Source organism: Telopea speciosissima, chromosome 10, assembly GCF_018873765.1.
Source record: "Telopea speciosissima isolate NSW1024214 ecotype Mountain lineage chromosome 10, Tspe_v1, whole genome shotgun sequence".
Taxonomy (NCBI): domain Eukaryota; kingdom Viridiplantae; phylum Streptophyta; class Magnoliopsida; order Proteales; family Proteaceae; genus Telopea; species Telopea speciosissima.
This window is the reverse complement of record NC_057925.1, coordinates 59987364-60005308: the sequence shown is the minus strand read 5'-3', so window position 1 is coordinate 60005308 and position 17945 is coordinate 59987364. Positions and strand designations below refer to the sequence as shown.

The 17945-nt window shown below is 39.2% G+C and overlaps 1 protein-coding gene across 2 annotated transcripts; it reads left to right on the top strand.

The window, feature by feature from the left end:
- Positions 1 to 427: 427 nt before the first annotated feature.
- Positions 428 to 13683, top strand: LOC122641995 (deoxyhypusine synthase). Of its 2 annotated transcripts, none has more exons than XM_043835366.1 (7): positions 428 to 649; positions 774 to 941; positions 7348 to 7566; positions 8483 to 8569; positions 12546 to 12651; positions 12727 to 12962; positions 13352 to 13683. In XM_043835366.1, exons 1-7 carry the CDS (start codon positions 443 to 445, stop codon positions 13439 to 13441), a joined length of 1113 nt encoding a protein of 370 aa, XP_043691301.1. In that variant the 5' UTR covers positions 428 to 442; the 3' UTR covers positions 13442 to 13683. The 2 variants fall into 2 exon arrangements, with proteins under 2 accessions (XP_043691301.1, XP_043691302.1); XM_043835367.1 differs by having other exon boundaries at positions 511 to 649; positions 778 to 941.
- The last annotated feature ends 4262 nt before the right edge of the window (positions 13684 to 17945 follow it).

Here is a 17945-nt window from a genome sequence, read left to right as displayed (position 1 = left end):
GAAAAAAAAAAAAACATAACAGAAAAGTAACTCCCCCGTCTAACTCGGTTTGCTGCTGATCACATGTCATATGCAGAGATGGGTTGGGTGTAAAAGTATCTGCCCATGTGGGTAGTTGATCCGGACTCGAATGGAAATGAGAAGGGGTGATAATTATTTCCACCCGAACATATAATTATGATATGGATTCAAAAGATTGTAACCCCGAAATTATTCGTTTTTCCCTTTATTAAAATAAAAAAATTATTCTTTTTCCCCTTTACCAAAAAAAAAAAAAGAAATTATTCCTTTTCCTCTTCCAGCACCTCTCTCTCTCTCTCTCTCAAAGCAAATCGTTTCTCGGCGTCATCTGAATCGGATAGTACATATCAGTTCCTGAACCACATCAGGATAAACTAAATAGGCGCACTGCATACACTTTGTTGCAGAAAGGAAGACGAACATGGGAGACGCGGTGGAAGAACGACTCATGGAGTCCCTACGCTCCGCAGTATTTAAAGAATCGGAAAACCTAGAAGGAACTTGTGTGAAAATTGAGGGTTACGACTTCAATAGGGGTGTAGACTATGCTGAGCTCCTCAACTCCATGGTCTCTACCGGGTTTCAGGCCTCAAATCTCGGTGAAGCCATTGAAGTCATCAACCAGATGGTGAGTTTCAGCTTGTAGCTCCAAAAATCCGTCCAAGATTGAATCTTTTTCATCTACCATTTTTCTGCTTTCTATCTTTTAAAATTTATGCTACCTTTATCTAAAATTTTAAGTTGTCTTGAAGCTAGATTGGAGGCTCTCCGATGAGGTCCCAGCCGAAGATTGCGGCGAGGAGGAGAGGAATCCAGTATACAGAAAGTCCGTGAGATGCAAGGTCTTCCTTGGTTTTACTTCTAATCTCATTTCGTCAGGTGTTCGAGACACGGTTCGGTACCTTGTGGAGCATCACATGGTGAGTGATATAAATGTGCATTCTGTCTTTCTTTTACTGCTTCAATTGTATGTCAGATTTTGTGGCTGTAGAGAATTGATAGTTGATCCCAATTGACTGCTGTACTGTATGTTTAATGTTCTGTAAGAACTTATAATAGAAAAATAGGATTAATCATGAAACTGGTAGCTGCAGTATTCAGTGCATGAATAAGTTTTAAGTGGGAAGATCAGCTTCATAATTGAGACTATGATTTGGTCTGTGAGTGTTGTTAAATGCACTCTGAAACCAGATTGCAGAGTTTTGGTGACTCCAGGATTTGTAAATTTATGGGATGTGATACTACTGGGTATCCGCAAACAGTGCCGTTTGCTTTCACTTACAATCTGCTTAAATGGATGAGTTCGTTTTTTTACGTCCAGTTATTCCCTTGGGCTTTCTCCTTAACAAGTGAAACTGTGAAAATGTTTTGAAGGCATTTATGCTGACACCCCACTCCCACACACACAAAAAAAAAAAAAAACCTTGTATCTGGATTTTTGTTTTTCCTTTTTTATTTTTTTGCTTGAGGTTAGGGTGCAGGTAGAGTGTTATCTTTTTTTAAGGACCTTTATCCAACGTTTCCATCTATGCTGATTGTCCAAAATGTCAAATTGACCCAATGAGTGTTAAGGTATTGATTTTGTCTTTGGTTCCAGTAGGACCCATTACCCACTGAGGTTAGAGTTTGTTTTGTCAATTCTATGTCTTCTGGTCAACAATTGACTGATGTCCCTGGCCATGCCCCACTCCCCCTAAAGAAATTCCCCTTAGAGAAAGCAAAGGGAATAAGAGAAAAAAAAATCCAAGTGGAATTAGGACGAACTCCCTAGGGAAACCAGCAAAAGCAAATACAGAAATGCTTGAGAATCTAATCCTTCTACGATAGCAACAAGCAACTCCAACCCAGTAGAAAGATCCCTCAAGAACCAGCGCAACATCCCAGGCCATGAAAACTTTGAAAAATAATTGTGTGAGACCCAATATATACATTCACATGTGTCCAAATACTTAACACTAAAGGGAAAGGGGGCGTGAGGAATTATTTGTAAGTTCCATAATCCATTGATACATTTTGTGCATTGGTTTAAATTCAGCAAAGGGGGACCACACAGAAGCTAGGAAAAGGTGTGAAATTGGTCTAGTAGACTTAATTTATTGGAGTAATTGGTTTAGTCATGCCCCATATCTCATACACAGCACTTGAAGATAAGGAGACATAAACCTGATCTTGAACTTTCTTCTAGATGTCACAGATGATCCCTTGAGAGTTGTGACCCACACAATATCTTTGACCTTAGGGAAAGCACTAGGATTTTAAATCATCTTAGGAAGGACTAGCGTGGTTGATGAAATAACATGGATCAACTCTTTTCATTCCAATTTGGTGATTATAGAGAGTATTTCATGTTTTGGAGCCAATTAGATATAGATTGTACCTTCTTTTTCCTTAGGATATCAGACATGTTGATCCTATGGCAAACTGTATCCAAATGAATTCCTGGACATTGGGGAGAAAACTATGGACCGCTATCTTGTGAGGTAAGGTTATGGGGTATATGGACTATGGAGAGACTCACATACTTGTAGAGATAGTGATGCAGTGGCATCCTCGTGGATGGGCCGGCATGACATGATCTGGAAACCCAGGCCATGGCAAACCCAGCCCAAACAAGGATTGCTACGGTTTTATTTAATTGCATTTTATTGGGAGATACGTACGTAGGAGGCAGTTGGAGATTGAGTCCAATTTGATTTCTAATTCTGTTTTCTGATAATTCTCTATTTATACATCACTGTACCATCGATTTAAGGTGAATAAGGATATTGGTATTGTTTGAGTTATGTTGTGGTGCAAGTGTGCTATTGTAGCCCATGTGGCTTGTCTCTCTGCGATTTTGAGCCTTCTCCCTTCTGGTTCGCCTTATCTGTTCTATTTTTCCACTTTCTTAGCTCTTATATTCTATTTATAATCTGTTTCCTCAATCATATCTTTCTTTCTTCCTTATTTTCGTACTCTCATTTCCCTGATCTATTTTGTTGTCTTCTGTCCTGGCGTAACTTTGGGATAGCTTTGGTCTAGCAAGAGCAATGTCAAACTCTCAGAGTTCTTCACTTATAACTTCAACACTCTAGGGTTTGAATCGGTGCCTCTGGGTGACTCCACCTGCAAAGCCCTAGTCTGAAATTTTGCTGGAGCTGTGAGATATTGATTGGAGACCAAACCTTGTTCATCTCTATCTCCAAATTTAGTTTCATAACTACTTGATTTGGGTGTCTATTGGTTGGATTCAAAAGGGCTAGAAGTGGGGATTCTTAATCTGAAATCCCTGGCCAATTGGTGTTCATATGTGAGAGTTCTTCTCTCACAAAATCAGCTCAGTTCACTTCTTGTTTTAGTTTCTATTGAAGGTTGAAGAAGAAGACCAGTCTTTTTGTTTACACTTAAGACCCTATTCTTCCAGAATTACACAAAAGCCCTTTGTTTAAGATCCTTCTAAAGCATCATGAACTTCACAATATTTACAGTTTTGTCACTAAACTCTTAATTTGAGTTTAATATTCTTGTGGGCCCACAACGACCTTATTCTCTACCTTGTGGTTGTGGTTCTGATCATGGTACAAAATTTCGCGAAATATCGCCGAAATTTCAGTAATTTCGACACTACCGAGACGAGATGGGCTTCCGAAATGAAAAAAGTTCAAATTTCGGCGAAATTTTGGTATATTTCGGTATATCTCGGTATATTTTGGTATATTTCGTAGAAATACTGTGTATTGAGCAGTAAATTTCGTAGAAATACTTTGTGTAAGTATTGAACTATTGACTATTATGAAGTAGATGAGTTATGACTTATGACTTTATGAGTTTAAACTTTAAAGTTTAAACTAAAGGCTACATTTGACTTTATTTTTGTTTCATTACTTTGTTTAAATTTCTTATTATGTCGTTTAGTACTTAAACAATATGTATGTAACTACTTTATACAACAGGGTCCGACCGTATACAATCAATCAAGGGTGCAAACCCAAAACACCACTTTGAGTTCATTTTTTTTGCAATATGAAGGTTTAAATGTGTTTATTTAGCTTAAATAAGGGTGTCCATGAAGTATCAGGCCTAGATATGGCCAAATACCCACCGAGATGGACTCCCAAAATATTGCAGAAAAAATGCAATATTTCGGCAAAATTTCACCAAATTTTGGATATTTCGGATATCTCGGTAGGCCCGAGATACCGATATATCACGAGATATAGTACTATGGTTCTGATAGACCTCCAAAGCCAAGGGCTGAAATACAGTGCATTACATGCAAGGTATACAGGCATTTTTCTACTCAGTGGCCTAATCATCTGGTTGCTTTTGCCGATAAGGAAGATCAGCAAAAGAACGGGTTGTATATTTGGAGGCAGAGTGTGTAATGCGGACCTGGGTTCGAATCGGATCGCTTACAGGCCCACTGTAGTATTAGATAAATTAAATTGCAAAAAAGTAAATAACTTGAGGTTTTATAAGAACAATGGCAGAATGGTAAATAATCTGAAATTATGAAAGAGTGGCGGAGTTGTAAATTATCAGAATTCTAAAACAAAAGCAAAGGCATCATATGTGAGTGAAGATGACTTATAAGTGAAAGGGTATTCTTGGAAGGAAAATTAAAATAATGGGGAATAAAAGCAAAAGGGTAGGGTATACTTGGAAAGTTGAAATAAAAGCAAATTAAGAGAGAAAGAATTGTGGAAAGAAGGTTGTCTTCTCCCATAGGATTCAACAACAAAACCAGCGAAAATATGGGGAAATCCAGGGGAATCTCCCTAATCGGCTTGAGGTTTTCGGATCTGAAGCAAAACTGTGAAACCCTTGAAATCCCGGTATGAAATCACCTAAACCGCAAGTGAAGGATGTGTATGCTGACCCAAATCTGGACTGGTGGTAACAATGGAGATGCAGGTCTGATTTGCAATGGAATCTTAAGTAGGAAAGTGAGAACCTGCTGAGATTAAGAGAAGAAGATTAGAGTAGAGGCGTAGAAGAAGAAATTGCAGGGAAGAGGAGAGAGAGAAAGAGATAGAGAGAGAAGGGGAAGGGAGCTCGCACAAGCACCACAAGTCACAGGGGCACAACCAATTCGGTTCTCAATTCATTCTATTCTATCTGATTATTGAATGATTACACTGACATTTAAAGAAAAACAATTAAAGACTCCTAATTAAACTCTAAAACTGAAATTAACCTTAACTCTAATGGATTCATAACTTAAAAAAAATCCTAGATATACTCTACCACTAAATAACATATTAAAACTGAAACAGAAAATTACATGATAAACTCACTAAATAAAACCCCAGTAAATAAATAAATTAACCCTACTGAACCCAAAGATCCAGTTGGACCCGGTTCATCTTCACATGGATACCCAAATGGGTTTGGGTCGGCCAAGGCAGTGCACCTGCATCAGTGTGAGTCGCACCTAGTGAGGTCAACAATAGTGATAATGATGGAGAACAGCAGAAGCCTTGATACGTTCATTGTCCAAATTTGGCAACACAAGGTCTTTGATGATGATGATTGGTGTCATAAAAGTATTTTCCAAATCAGGGCGAGATGTAACAACAACCTGTGCACTATGGTAATTGACAGCGATAGTTGTACCAACGTCGTCTCTGAAGATTCTGTTCGCAAGTCAGGATTGAAGAGAGAGCCACATCCCAACCCCTACAAGGTTATTTGGGTGAACAACACTAACCTCAAAACTAATGATAGGTGTTTGTTTACATTTTCTATAATGGTGGGTTGATCGATACAGTGCATTGTGACCTTCTACCTGTGAAGGTTCGTCACATCGTCCTTGGGCAATCGTGATTATTTGACAAGAAGGTACAACATTGTGGTTATGAGAATACTTATTCCTTCAAGCACGGTTGACTCGAGATGAAGCTTCTTCTCGCTAAAGATCTCTCAGCCATCAAGATGAAGCAAACAACGGGATCATTTCTCCTCCAGCGAGTTGTCTCAGATGACATCCTTGGTCTGTATATAAACTCGATGGAATCGAGTTCTTTTCAGAGGAGAATTGATGCATTGGCATGCTCATGGCCGGACACCCGAGTTGGTAACCTAGACTGAGGCGAACCTGGCCCAAACTGGGATTTTGGTCTAATAAAGGTTGTAGGGATTTATTTAGTTTTTTAGGAATATTCTTGTAATTGCATTTTATTCTATTTTGTAGGGAGATAGGTACTTAGAAGGTAGTTGGAGTTTGAGTCCAATTTGCTGTCTAATTCTGTTACTCTCCAATTCTGTTTTCTGTTAGTCACTATTTAGACATCACTCTCTCCATCGATTATAGATAAATAAGAAGATTTGGGTTTTGTTTGAGTTATGTTATGGTGCGAGTGCGACTGCTCGACTATAGCCATGTGGCTTCTTCCTCCTCTGCGATTTTGAGCCTTCTACCTTCAGATGCTCCTTATCTCTTCTTCCCCCCCCCCCTCTCTCTTTCTTGGTTTTTCTATTCTTCATGTAATCTGTTTCTTTGATCTTATCGTTCCTTCTTCCTTATTTCCTTACTCTCATTTTCCTGTTCTGTTTTGTTCTCTTCTGCCCTGGCATAACATTGGTTTAGCAAGAGAAACGTCGAACTCTCAGTTCTTCACTAATCAGTTCAACACTCTAGGATTCAAATCGGTAAGCCCTAGGCTGAAATCTTGTCGGAGCTGTGAGACATTGACTGGAGACCAAACCTGGTTTTATCTCTATTACCAACAGTTGAATACCATTAATTAACTAGTTGATTTGGGTGTCTATTGGTTGGATTCAAGAGGGCTAGAATTGGGGATTCTTAATCTGAAATCCCAGGCTGATTGGTGTTCATATGTCTGTTCTCTCACCATAAATTAGATCAGTTCACAGCTGGTTTCATTTCTGTCAAAGGTTGATGAAGACTGGTCTTTGTATTTACAATTAAGACCCAATTCTTCCAGTATTGCATAAAAGCCCTCTGTTTCTAAATTATGTTCTAACTTATACCAGGCCATTTAAACATAGATTGGTCCTTTTGGAGTTAATTACTATTCTGTCATTGAGTCTATTTGTCCCATCTTAAAGGATCTTGAACTTTGCAATATTACAGTTTTGCCACTAAAATCTTAATTTGTGTTATTTAATAATCTTGTTGGCCCACAACGATTTCAAGGTAGGCTTTCATGACCCAGGAGTGCATCAGATGGAGCCTTGAAGGAGAAAGAGGTTGACAACAGGGCCCACTTTAGTAGTGGAGTTTTCTATTTTCTATTCTTCAAGAAAAAAAATCTCTTTAGTTATCGGAGTTATAATTGTATCATTAAGGACATAAGAGAAGTGCTACTTCTAATTTGATTGCAGGTAGATGTGGTGGTTACTACAGCTGGTGGTATAGAAGAGGACCTTATAAAATGTCTTGCACCCACTTATAAAGGTGATTTCTCTTTGCCTGGAGCTTACTTACGCTCGAAAGGATTGAACCGTACTGGTAATTTGTTGGTGCCTAATGATAACTACTGCAAATTTGAGGATTGGATTTTACCAATTTTTGATCGGATGTTAGAAGAACAGTCTACAGAGGTATTTATCCATATCCTTCTACTGTTACTTAATGCACATTCAGTGGTTATTAGTCATTTATGAGTGTTTGTCGCTACTTTTTCCTGCTCCTTTAATCAGCTTGAAATTTATCTGATTGTAAAAATTGTTTGTGCCGGTGCCTAGTGTGTTCAGTAACAGAAATGCTGTTAAAAAGATCCCATTATGGTTAATAATTCATATAGCAGTTATTTTATTTTATAAATACAACACATTTATGGCTCTAAGGGAACAAGAAAGGTGTCAACTAGCACAGCTGGTAAGGGCAATGGCCTGTTGTTGTCATGCCCTAGGATCAAATGCTCCTTTGCTAGGGCAGTTGTTTTGGTTTTGACGGCTGGAGGTATTTTCCTTTGACCAAAAAAGGAAAAATCATATTAGCTAGGTTCAGTTCCATGTCGGGACAATTCACAATTTCATGACTTTTACTAATCATGTCAGGGATCATCGATATACAATAGTCCATTAAATGTCAGTGGCAATCATATACACATAAAGGAACATGATTTTTTTTTCTTTACATTCACAGTTTTTATTCTATATTCTGCATTCAGGATGCATATCCACAGGTGCGATTTTTGGCACATCGCCAGATCAAAGTCTGAAAGTGGCTTATAGCTACCTTTTTTGTGTTTTTTGATGAAAAGGCCATACTTCCCTTGCTGATAAAGCTCCTTTTATTACTCTCATTTTGAAAAGAGTTAGCAAGTGATTGTATTTAAGTGGATTATGGTACAAAAAATTAGAAGTGGGATGCTTTAACCATTTTCTATATCTCGGGATGATATGATTTTCTAGATTCAACTCATTTGATGTTGCAACCTATGGTATTTTTCCATTTTTTATCGAGTGTTTAGCAATAACATGATCAGCTCCCCCCCCCCCCCCCTTTCAACAGAATATACTCTGGACACCATCAAAGGTGATTGCTCGATTAGGGAAAGAAATAAATGATCAAAGTTCATATCTATACTGGGCTTACAAGGTAAATTATCAAATTCAGGTATAGCGTGTAAGCACCTGCTGAAATATTTGTGGTTCCATCATGTTTTTTCTAGTGATCCTATGTCATCTTTTTTTATTCAGCTTCACTTTCTCTGTACTTGTGTGTCCAAGTTTTCTTTGTTTATCTTCTTCATTCTTCCTTAATTATATTCAGTATGTTAAAGTGATTTTAATGAAAAATGGTATAATTTAAATGGTTTGAATAATGGGCTATTTTCTTAAATTCTTTTTCTTCTGGAGGGAATGGTGTTTGGAGAGACGTGGGATTAGGGGTGTAAATGAATAGCCGAAATCTGTTTCCATATCCGTGTCCGTATCCGTTCAGTACTATCCGAATCCGTCCGAAAGCTAAACGGATGCGGATACGGATAGGCTATAACTATCCGAAAAGCTATATTTACATGTAAACGGATAAAATATCCGGTCAGTATCCGTTTAGTACTATCCGAATCCGTCCGAAAACTAATCGGATGCGGATGCGGATATAGCACTATCCGAGCAGAATCCGATCCATTTATATCCCTACATGGGTTCCAATATTCCAGGTATATTGGGAAGTAATTAAAAAAAAAACTCAACTTTGCAAGGGCTTGGTGGGTGGAAAATAACTGGTATAAACAAAATTATCTAACTTGGCATCTAGTTGGTGTGCAAGTTTGATTAAAAAAAAATTCCAGATGTTTGTAACCACTACAGATGAAAACTGTAACCTTACATTTTTGCCCCTGAATTTTTACATGAGTACCTAAACTACTCATGCTTCACACCCGCACACCGGAGATTTCGAAAGTCAAAACCGCATTTAACGCTTTGTTTTTTTCCCCCCTTCTTTCTTCCTCCTACAGTTTCAATGACCGCTGTAGCTTTTTCAAAAATAGCGACAATATTGTTGCTGTATCAATCATTTTTTTTTTCCTTCAGAATGTAGGGCTCCCAAATATGTCCTAGCAGATCTCCAATGTTTTCAATTGTCCGATCAGTTCGGGCACTACTGGTCAGTTGTGTCTATCGGTTGACTATGCTGTTACTCGTGATCCTGTGTATTGCATCACAATTGGTGTATTGAAGGCCGATATACTGATCTCCATCACAAGATGGTTGCCATATACCGATCTCCTGAGCCAGAATTAATGGTTGCCATCGCCATCGACTCTTCCTGTGCTTCTCACAACAGAGCGATAGTGCAGAAGATGAATCACATAAATGGATTTATTTTAGTCAAAATAAACCTTGGGGTTGGGTTATATATGTGTTTGGCCTCTTGTTCAATGGGTTTCTTTGTAGTAGGCCACTTTAATAGGCCTAAAATATGGGTAGGAGGAATAAATACAGGATTTACTTTAGTTTTGTTGAATTAGGTATAGCCTTGTTTTAAGCTGTTTTCCTTTATTTTAGACAGTTTTAGTAGCAGTAGACTACTCCCAAGGTACATTATTGGTTGGAGGAGTTTTAGGCTTATATGGTGATTCAGTAGGATCCCTGCTGTGATGAACTGGTGATTTAGTAAGCTCACTGGTGGTGATTTCAAGGTTGGGGTACTGGTGGTGATGCCAGCTCTGCAGATTAGATGGTGATTCCTGATCACATCCTTTTCTTTCTTTCTTTTCTTCTCAGATCTCAGGTTAGATCAAATTCTCTCTATCCTGCACAAACTTTCCCATTCTGATCTTAGCTAATTTTTGGTATGTTAGTTTTGTTCTTGTTTTATAATTTCAGATTTCAATTCAATACATCATTATTAAACTCGGTTTCAGAATTAGTCATCAAAACCCAATCTTCACAAGTTTTTTTTTTCTAAAATCCTTCTTCGAGTAGGAATTCTGAATTTCTCAGTCTTAAAGTCCGATCTTGGAATTCTGTTTTCAGATCTAGATATCAGTTTTAAATCTTAATTTGTTGCTGTTGTCAAAATCAGATCTTTGTACAGATTTCATGGAATACTAATTCCAGTCTGATTTCTTAATTCTCGCTGTTTTGAATCAAATTTTTGGACTTTGGTTTTATATTGGTATTCTATTGTTACCTCTGAGTCTTGTTGGAGTTTCTGATCATCTTTGGCTGCTGAACTACTACTTCTAACATCTGCTATCAATTTACTGTTCTAAGATTCGGTTTCTAGAATCTTACTCCTAGTAGGATTAGACCATAGCTTCAGATTTAACCACCAAATCCAATCAATTTTGAGGAGTTTTTCTGCCCTATTAATCTGACATTCAACCAATTTTTTGGCCAACTCGGACTCTCAGAACTTTGGATATTCGAATTTTCTCAAATCTGGTTTGTCCTACTTTCCTATGTCCTATCGCAAGCTGATCTTCCTCTGGATCTCACTGGTTCGATATTAGCACTGCATTAATGAAGTTGGGATGACTTACTACCTCCTTTGCTCTCACTTGGCTTCCCTTCAGTCTTCTCACTTGAATTATTCTTTGAACCACTGTCTAGCTCACAAGAGTTCTTCTCCTTAATTCTCCTCTCTCTCCGCCTTTGGACATTCAAGAAATCTCCCCAAGCATCGAGCTCCCAATATTTCTCGATACTCTAGCTTGCCTGAAGGCACTGACCACAGAAAATGAACATGGGTTTCCACCATAACGAGATGGTTTCAGAGGAAGAACCTTTTAATCAACGACACCAGCAGTTTGATCTTGCTGTTTCTTTCCCATAACATTCGAACTTGTAGAGATTTTCCATGAGCTATGGATTCCAGCGATTCCGCTGCCAGCATATTGTAAAGCAGGGTGTGATAGAATGGAGAAAATGTTGTAAAATAAATATATACCTGTGGTTGTAATCGCTTGCTGCAGATAGGGACATACAAAGAGAGCGATAAAGATAATAAGAATATCGGAGTTCAAGCAGAGTTTTTTACTTGAAATTTCGACCATTTGATCCGCCTTTGTTGACTTATAGCCATTGACTTGCCAGTTATAATGTTCTGTGTAATGGGCCTAATGGCAAATCAAAGTCTGGCCATTTGCAGGTGCAGACTATTGACAGGAAATGTAAAGATCAATGATATTAGGGGGAAGAAGATTGGGATTGGGATTTGTTTCCTGGCCACCTACAGTAGCCCAGGAAATGGGAGTCGGCGTAAAGGAGAGAGACTTCCAAATGGTCTCAAGCCTGACCCCATCTAAAAGGAATATAAGTGATGTGGTCAACGGCAAAGAAAAAAATGTTAGGTGTAGTGATGCTGGCATTGGAGAATATTTACAACTTGCAAGGCTTGGAGTACTAATGTAAATTTTCTTTTCTTAAATTTATTGACAAGATAAATAGAACATGTATTAGACATATAGACAAAAGAGGTTTATATGCCCCAGGATGTGGAAAGAAAGCAAAGAGGGAAAAGGTTCGACTGCAACTATGCAGATCTCTCTCTTTCTCACGTGTTCTTATCATTTTTGCCATTAGAAATTTATCCTCCATTTGGGGTATTTATCAGGACATGTAATTAAAAAACACTAGGTTTCTACTGTTGGTTAATGCTGTTTTTATTTTAGTTTACTGTTAAAAGACAAAGTGTTTGTTGATGAAGGAAGCCATATAGATTACAGTGGAAGTTGTGGTGTTAAGGCCTTTAGCATTTCAAAATTTTAAAAGATGAAACTATGATATGTCTGAGCAAGTGATTTGAGGTTAAACACCCCCATCTAATGGTTACAAATGTAAAGATATCATGACCTGAAATTTGAAAAGATGAAACCATGTTAATGTCTGAGCAATTGATTTGAGGTTAAAAACCCCCATCTAATGGTTATTAATGTAAAGATATCATGACAGAAACAAGTGTGCCAAGTACAGGGCTCTTTGGGCCAACCGTCTAGAATAATACCTGCAGCTAGGGAGATAAATAATTTATATTTTAAATTTATCCAAAATATCCATGCCATTTTGGTTTCTATATGCCACATCATTGACATTCCTTCTCAATGCTTTCACACATCACACAGAACAATGTTCCTGTCTTCTGCCCAGGCTTAACAGATGGTTCCTTAGGGGACATGTTATACTTCCATTCCTTCCGGAATCCTGGGTTAATTATTGACGTTGTGCAAGGTAGGTGTATCCATCTTGATTTTTGCTTAATGCAAGTCTTTTTATCATGGAAATTAATCCTCATCTGATTGACAGATATAAGAGCCATGAATGGGGAAGCAGTTCATGCAAGCCCTAGGAAGACGGGCATTATAATTCTTGGTGGTGGGCTGCCCAAGCATCACATATGTAATGCCAATATGATGCGCAATGGTGCAGATTATGCTGCTTTCATCAATACAGCTCAAGAGTTTGACGGTAGTGATTCTGGAGCACGTCCTGATGAGGCTGTGTCATGGGGAAAGATACGTGGTTCTGCTAAGACGGTTAAAGTATAGTCTCATTTACGTCTACATTATTTCTGTTTCATATTGCTGGAATTGGTGAAATTTGTGATACTTTATCCAGGCAGACTCTGATCTTCATTCAGACTCATTGCATTTCATCTTTTGAATATTTCCCTTTATGATTGTGTTTTTCAGTTTTTGTTGATGGATTTCACCATTTGCTTTTATATCTGGTGATGGAATCTCCATGTGGCCAAACACCATTTTTGATTGGTTGTTGGCATTGATTGTGTTGCTCTGTTTTAGTAATTGCAACCTCACTTTAATCATTGAGCCTGTCTCAAGTGCACTTAGGTTTTTCATATTTGAATTCTTTGCAAGTGTTGTCATTGTGATTCTTATTGTCTTTCTGTTTTATCTGTTATATTGAGCAGGTACATTGTGATGCAACAATTGCATTTCCTCTACTGGTTGCTGAGACATTTGCTAAGAAGGCAAAAGAATTTCTCAAGACAGATATCTAAGCATCACTTGCCTGTCATCACCAGATGCATTATAAAATATCAGATAACTAACCATGAAGTTCACAGAAGGCAGATGGTACTATTTAAGCTTCCAACATGCCCGAATTGGATTATGGGGTTGGTGAAGAGGAGGGGAAAGAAAATCCCTGAAGTCTTGAAAGGTGTCAAATATACATTTTAGTCTTATTTGATGCAAGTTTGTATACCGATTGGTCACTTGTATTCAACAGTCATGATGCATAAGCACTTTGGAGTCCTCGACATGGAATTATCAGTGAACTTTTTGTTTAACTTTATTACTTTTGTTAAATCCGTGCCCAAAACCCGATTTGAAACGCGATCTGACCACCGATCTGGTTTAAACCTTTTGTGTAGAACCAAGAGTGGAGTACGCTCGTGAACTGTGGATCATAATACTCAATCCATCACACGAGATTATCGACTGCGAAACAGGGGAAGTCCTCGAGGAAAGATCCACCGTCAGAGAAAGGGGGAAAATCGTCCACGAAAGCATATTCTTGGAATTCCCTTATGATAGGGATCCGCGGGGCCCGCACCTGAATCGCCCTTATCCACTTAGCGATGATTGGGAGTAAGTCACTATCCAAATAATTCATGCCATGCATGACCATTAATAAGCATAAGAACTAGAATGGGCTTGGGCTTAGGAGCTTAGTCTCTTTCTAATTGTAACTAGAACTTAGGACATGGGCCATGGGCCCAAGTGGATCCAATGGCCCAATGACTTAAACTAGACCTTGGGCTTATACCTAACCAAACAAGCTCCTAAACAAATGGACCTAAGGACTTGAGACTAACCAAACAAGACCTAATGCCTAGATGGGTTATTAAAGACCCAAAACTACTATTCACCTCACATTTCAATCCTAAATCGTGGAGAGGAGAGGAGAAAAAAAAGAAGAAAGAAAGAAGAAGAAGAAGAAGAAGAAGAAAGAAGAAGAAAGAAGAAGAGAAGAAGGAAGGAGAAGGGAGAAGTATGGTGGAGCACAAGCTATCATCATCAACCATTGGTGAGTCTCTTTCTCTCTCTCTCTCTCTCTCTCTCTCTCTCCATCTCTCTTTCCCTAATTCTATTACCTAGGGTTTGAATTGGTTGAGCACACCTTGAGTGCTCCATCTACTCAATTAGAAGAGCCATTAATGGCAAATCCTTGATGTTTAACTATGAAGCACCTAACCCTACCTTAAACCCATTCACCCTTCTCCATTTATGAACCCTAAGTTGGGGATTTACCTCCATTTATGGGTTTTACCAACCCTCATGGAAGACCGTAGATGTGTGGGTTTGAGGATGTTAAATAACATTGATTAAAGACCCTTTCAAAACCCCAATACTCAAACCCATGAGTTTTCTTTCCATATGTATTTTAATGGAGGAAAACCTAATCGATCATGGGGTTTACAAACCCATGTTGGGTGTGTGCTATGGCACCTTGGTTGGAGTTGTTCTCATGGCCAAAGAGACCCCTAAAAAAACCCCAAAGAATACCCCATTTTAGCCCAAGACTTTGGGGTGCAAAAACCATTCTCGGAATGGCATGAACAAAAGACTCGCACGTGAGACAGGCACATGCAAGTGCAGTCCCACGAGAAACTAGATCTGCCGGTGGGAAGTCCGAGAGGGACAGCACATGGACAGGCACATGCAAGTGAGAAAGATCTCTGCGGTGGGAGGTCCGAGAGGACGAGGCACATGGACAGGCACATGCAAGTGCCAGTCCACGAGAACCTAGATCTGCTGGTGGGAAAGTCCGAGAGGGACAGGCACATGGACAGGCACATGGACAGCACATGATATAGCCTTCTTGTATGTGCCGGTCCCCTATTTTAGCCTTGTTTGATAACTTATGGGGCCCAACTCTTCTAGCCCTAAGGCACTAATCTCTCCCCACGTTGTACACTCTCTTTAGGTTGGCGACCGGCTCGGGGCGTATTAGTACGTGGGGCGGTGTACTTGGCATCGAACGCCGATTTCAAGAGCTCGTCGACGATTGACCGAGAATCGTGAGTGAGTTAAGCAAACGTCTTAATTTATGGAATGTTTGTGTGTCGTGTCTTGCGAATGTCATTCATGCATGTGTGCTATAATATATAATTATTAGTAAGATATAGGACGATATAAATGTTTAGATGTTGATAGGACTTTACATTCTTGTCTTGCGATATTATTTATTTTATGCACTATGGTGCGAATGGTGTTGGATTTAGTTATGGGACTCGGTGCCAGTTGGTCTTGGACCGGGATTCCATAATATGGACTCACTCATGGCATGTAGATCTAGGGCTTGAGCGGGATCCAAGTGCCGGTGGGTCTTGGGCTTGAGATTACCGTGCTTGAAATTGCATTAGAATTGTCCATTGCATTAGGTGAAAACGGATGGTGACCAATCGACTACCTTCGTATTCACATCTCGTATTTGTATACGCTTATGGGCTAGAGGGGCGAGAGGATAGCCGGCCGACCGTATTTCGGTATCTATGGACTCGGCCTCGGCTTATGCACATGCGTACCTCACTCATACAATAGGTGAATCGGCTAGGATAAATGTTTACCTAGTACTATGACCCTTACCGACAGGGGGTTAGGTGTCACAAATCTGGTGGGTTCCGACCGTTATTCGGGTATACCCACCGGAAGTTCGGGCGCCAACCGTATTTTGGGCCGAACGCCGGGACGGGATTTGACTCGGGGTTTGCGTATATCTCTTGGTGGAGACAGAAGACGAGGCTTCCAACGCGACTCGGGTTTGTCATCGCCGTATACCATCCGTTTATGGTACCGATGTCGAGGATGCTACCTAAGGTGTTGCTATAGTACTATACCCGACTTAGTTGTGTGTTAGGTGGATAACAATAAAACTATACATCATCATTCATTCATGTAGCATGATTGTAAATTGTATGTGATGTACGGTCTACCTTGGTGGTATGGGACACCTTGGTATCCGTCCATCATGTATGGTTTGCGATCAACCCCATTCATTATTATTATTGTGTATGCTTGTGTGGCTTAGCCACTCATTGGGCTCGATTGGAGTTCACTCCTCGAGGAAACATATTTTTAGTTGATGCGGATACATTCGAGCATGACGGCACGGAGTTCGGGACTCTGATGAAGGTCATGAAGAGTGGTGGACTTCGGAGTATGAGGATCATGGACCGGAGCTCATCGGGAGATGTGTTCCACGAGGGACATGATTCTTGGTGGTGGCCATCTTTTGTTACACTTTGATAAACTATTTTCCGATTCAAAGGTGTATTCTTTTATTCCTTTCTTGATAAGTGTATTTATTATACATGATAATACATAGATCCCGATTAGAACCCATTGATATGAAGGGGTAAATTTGAATAGACAATATTTTATATGCTATCACCTAGCTTCGCTAACTCGATGTTATTAATATTAATCCTTTCCTTTACCTATTATTTGTCATTGTGAATGAGTTAGTCTTGGGTCTGCATCGGTGATTCTCGGTGGTTAGAGAGCGTATTGGTACGCTCCATTGCATTCCCGTGGTTCGGGGATGGGGTGTGATGACTTGGTATCGGAGCGTGATGCTCTACCTCATGGACTAACTCGTGTTCACACGACCGATTTACTCTAAATTAGGGTTAAATATTAAAAGCCTTAACCATAAACAAGAATCGAGACAACAAGGAGAATATATAAATTTTTGATAAACAATGCTTTGATAATACAAATAAAGGTAGGAGACTTCTATAGAACATAAACCAGTTTAGAAATGAAGAAAAGATGAGAAACTACACACTAAACCCTAGGAGTTACAAAAAAAAAAAAAAAAAGAAGAAAAGAAAAGGATATATACTAAGGTTTATGAGGGTAAAGTCATGGACAATGATGTAAAATATAATGATAACCGGGATTAGCCTAACCATAAAGAGCTATTGTATATATTAGGAAAATTTATACATTATAGGATTGCTGTTGCATAAGCCCAACGACTTCAAGATACACCAATACCAATAAAAATTGGGGCCCTTGGTCTATAAAAATAAATAAATAAATAAATAAATAAATAAATAAAAAATAAAAAAAAGAAGAAAAATTGTGGTTAGGAACATTACGAATAACATTTTGAATAGTGAATCATACCATAAGCGGGTATAGGAACGGGAAGAAGCTTACACATTGAGATGGATTAGCAAATAGCTAATTTATACAAAAGAAAAGCTCACCGAGCCTTTTCACAAACACCTCAAACTCATCACCTGGGCATTCGTTGCTACGATCGCAACAAGCGGGGGCATATGTCCAAGACTTGCTCGTCGAAGCCGTGTATGTGCCAAACCCGCAGCCATCGGTCCCATGCAACCCAGGGAGTGTATTCAACATGCCCGCAGATGAGGCGTAGTCATCATCGGCAGCGATGATGTACCTTATGTCTATACCTATCACCTGTGCACGCATTATTGATTTTAGAGTTTACGACTCAATTTAGTCACCCACGGTCGTTAGTTG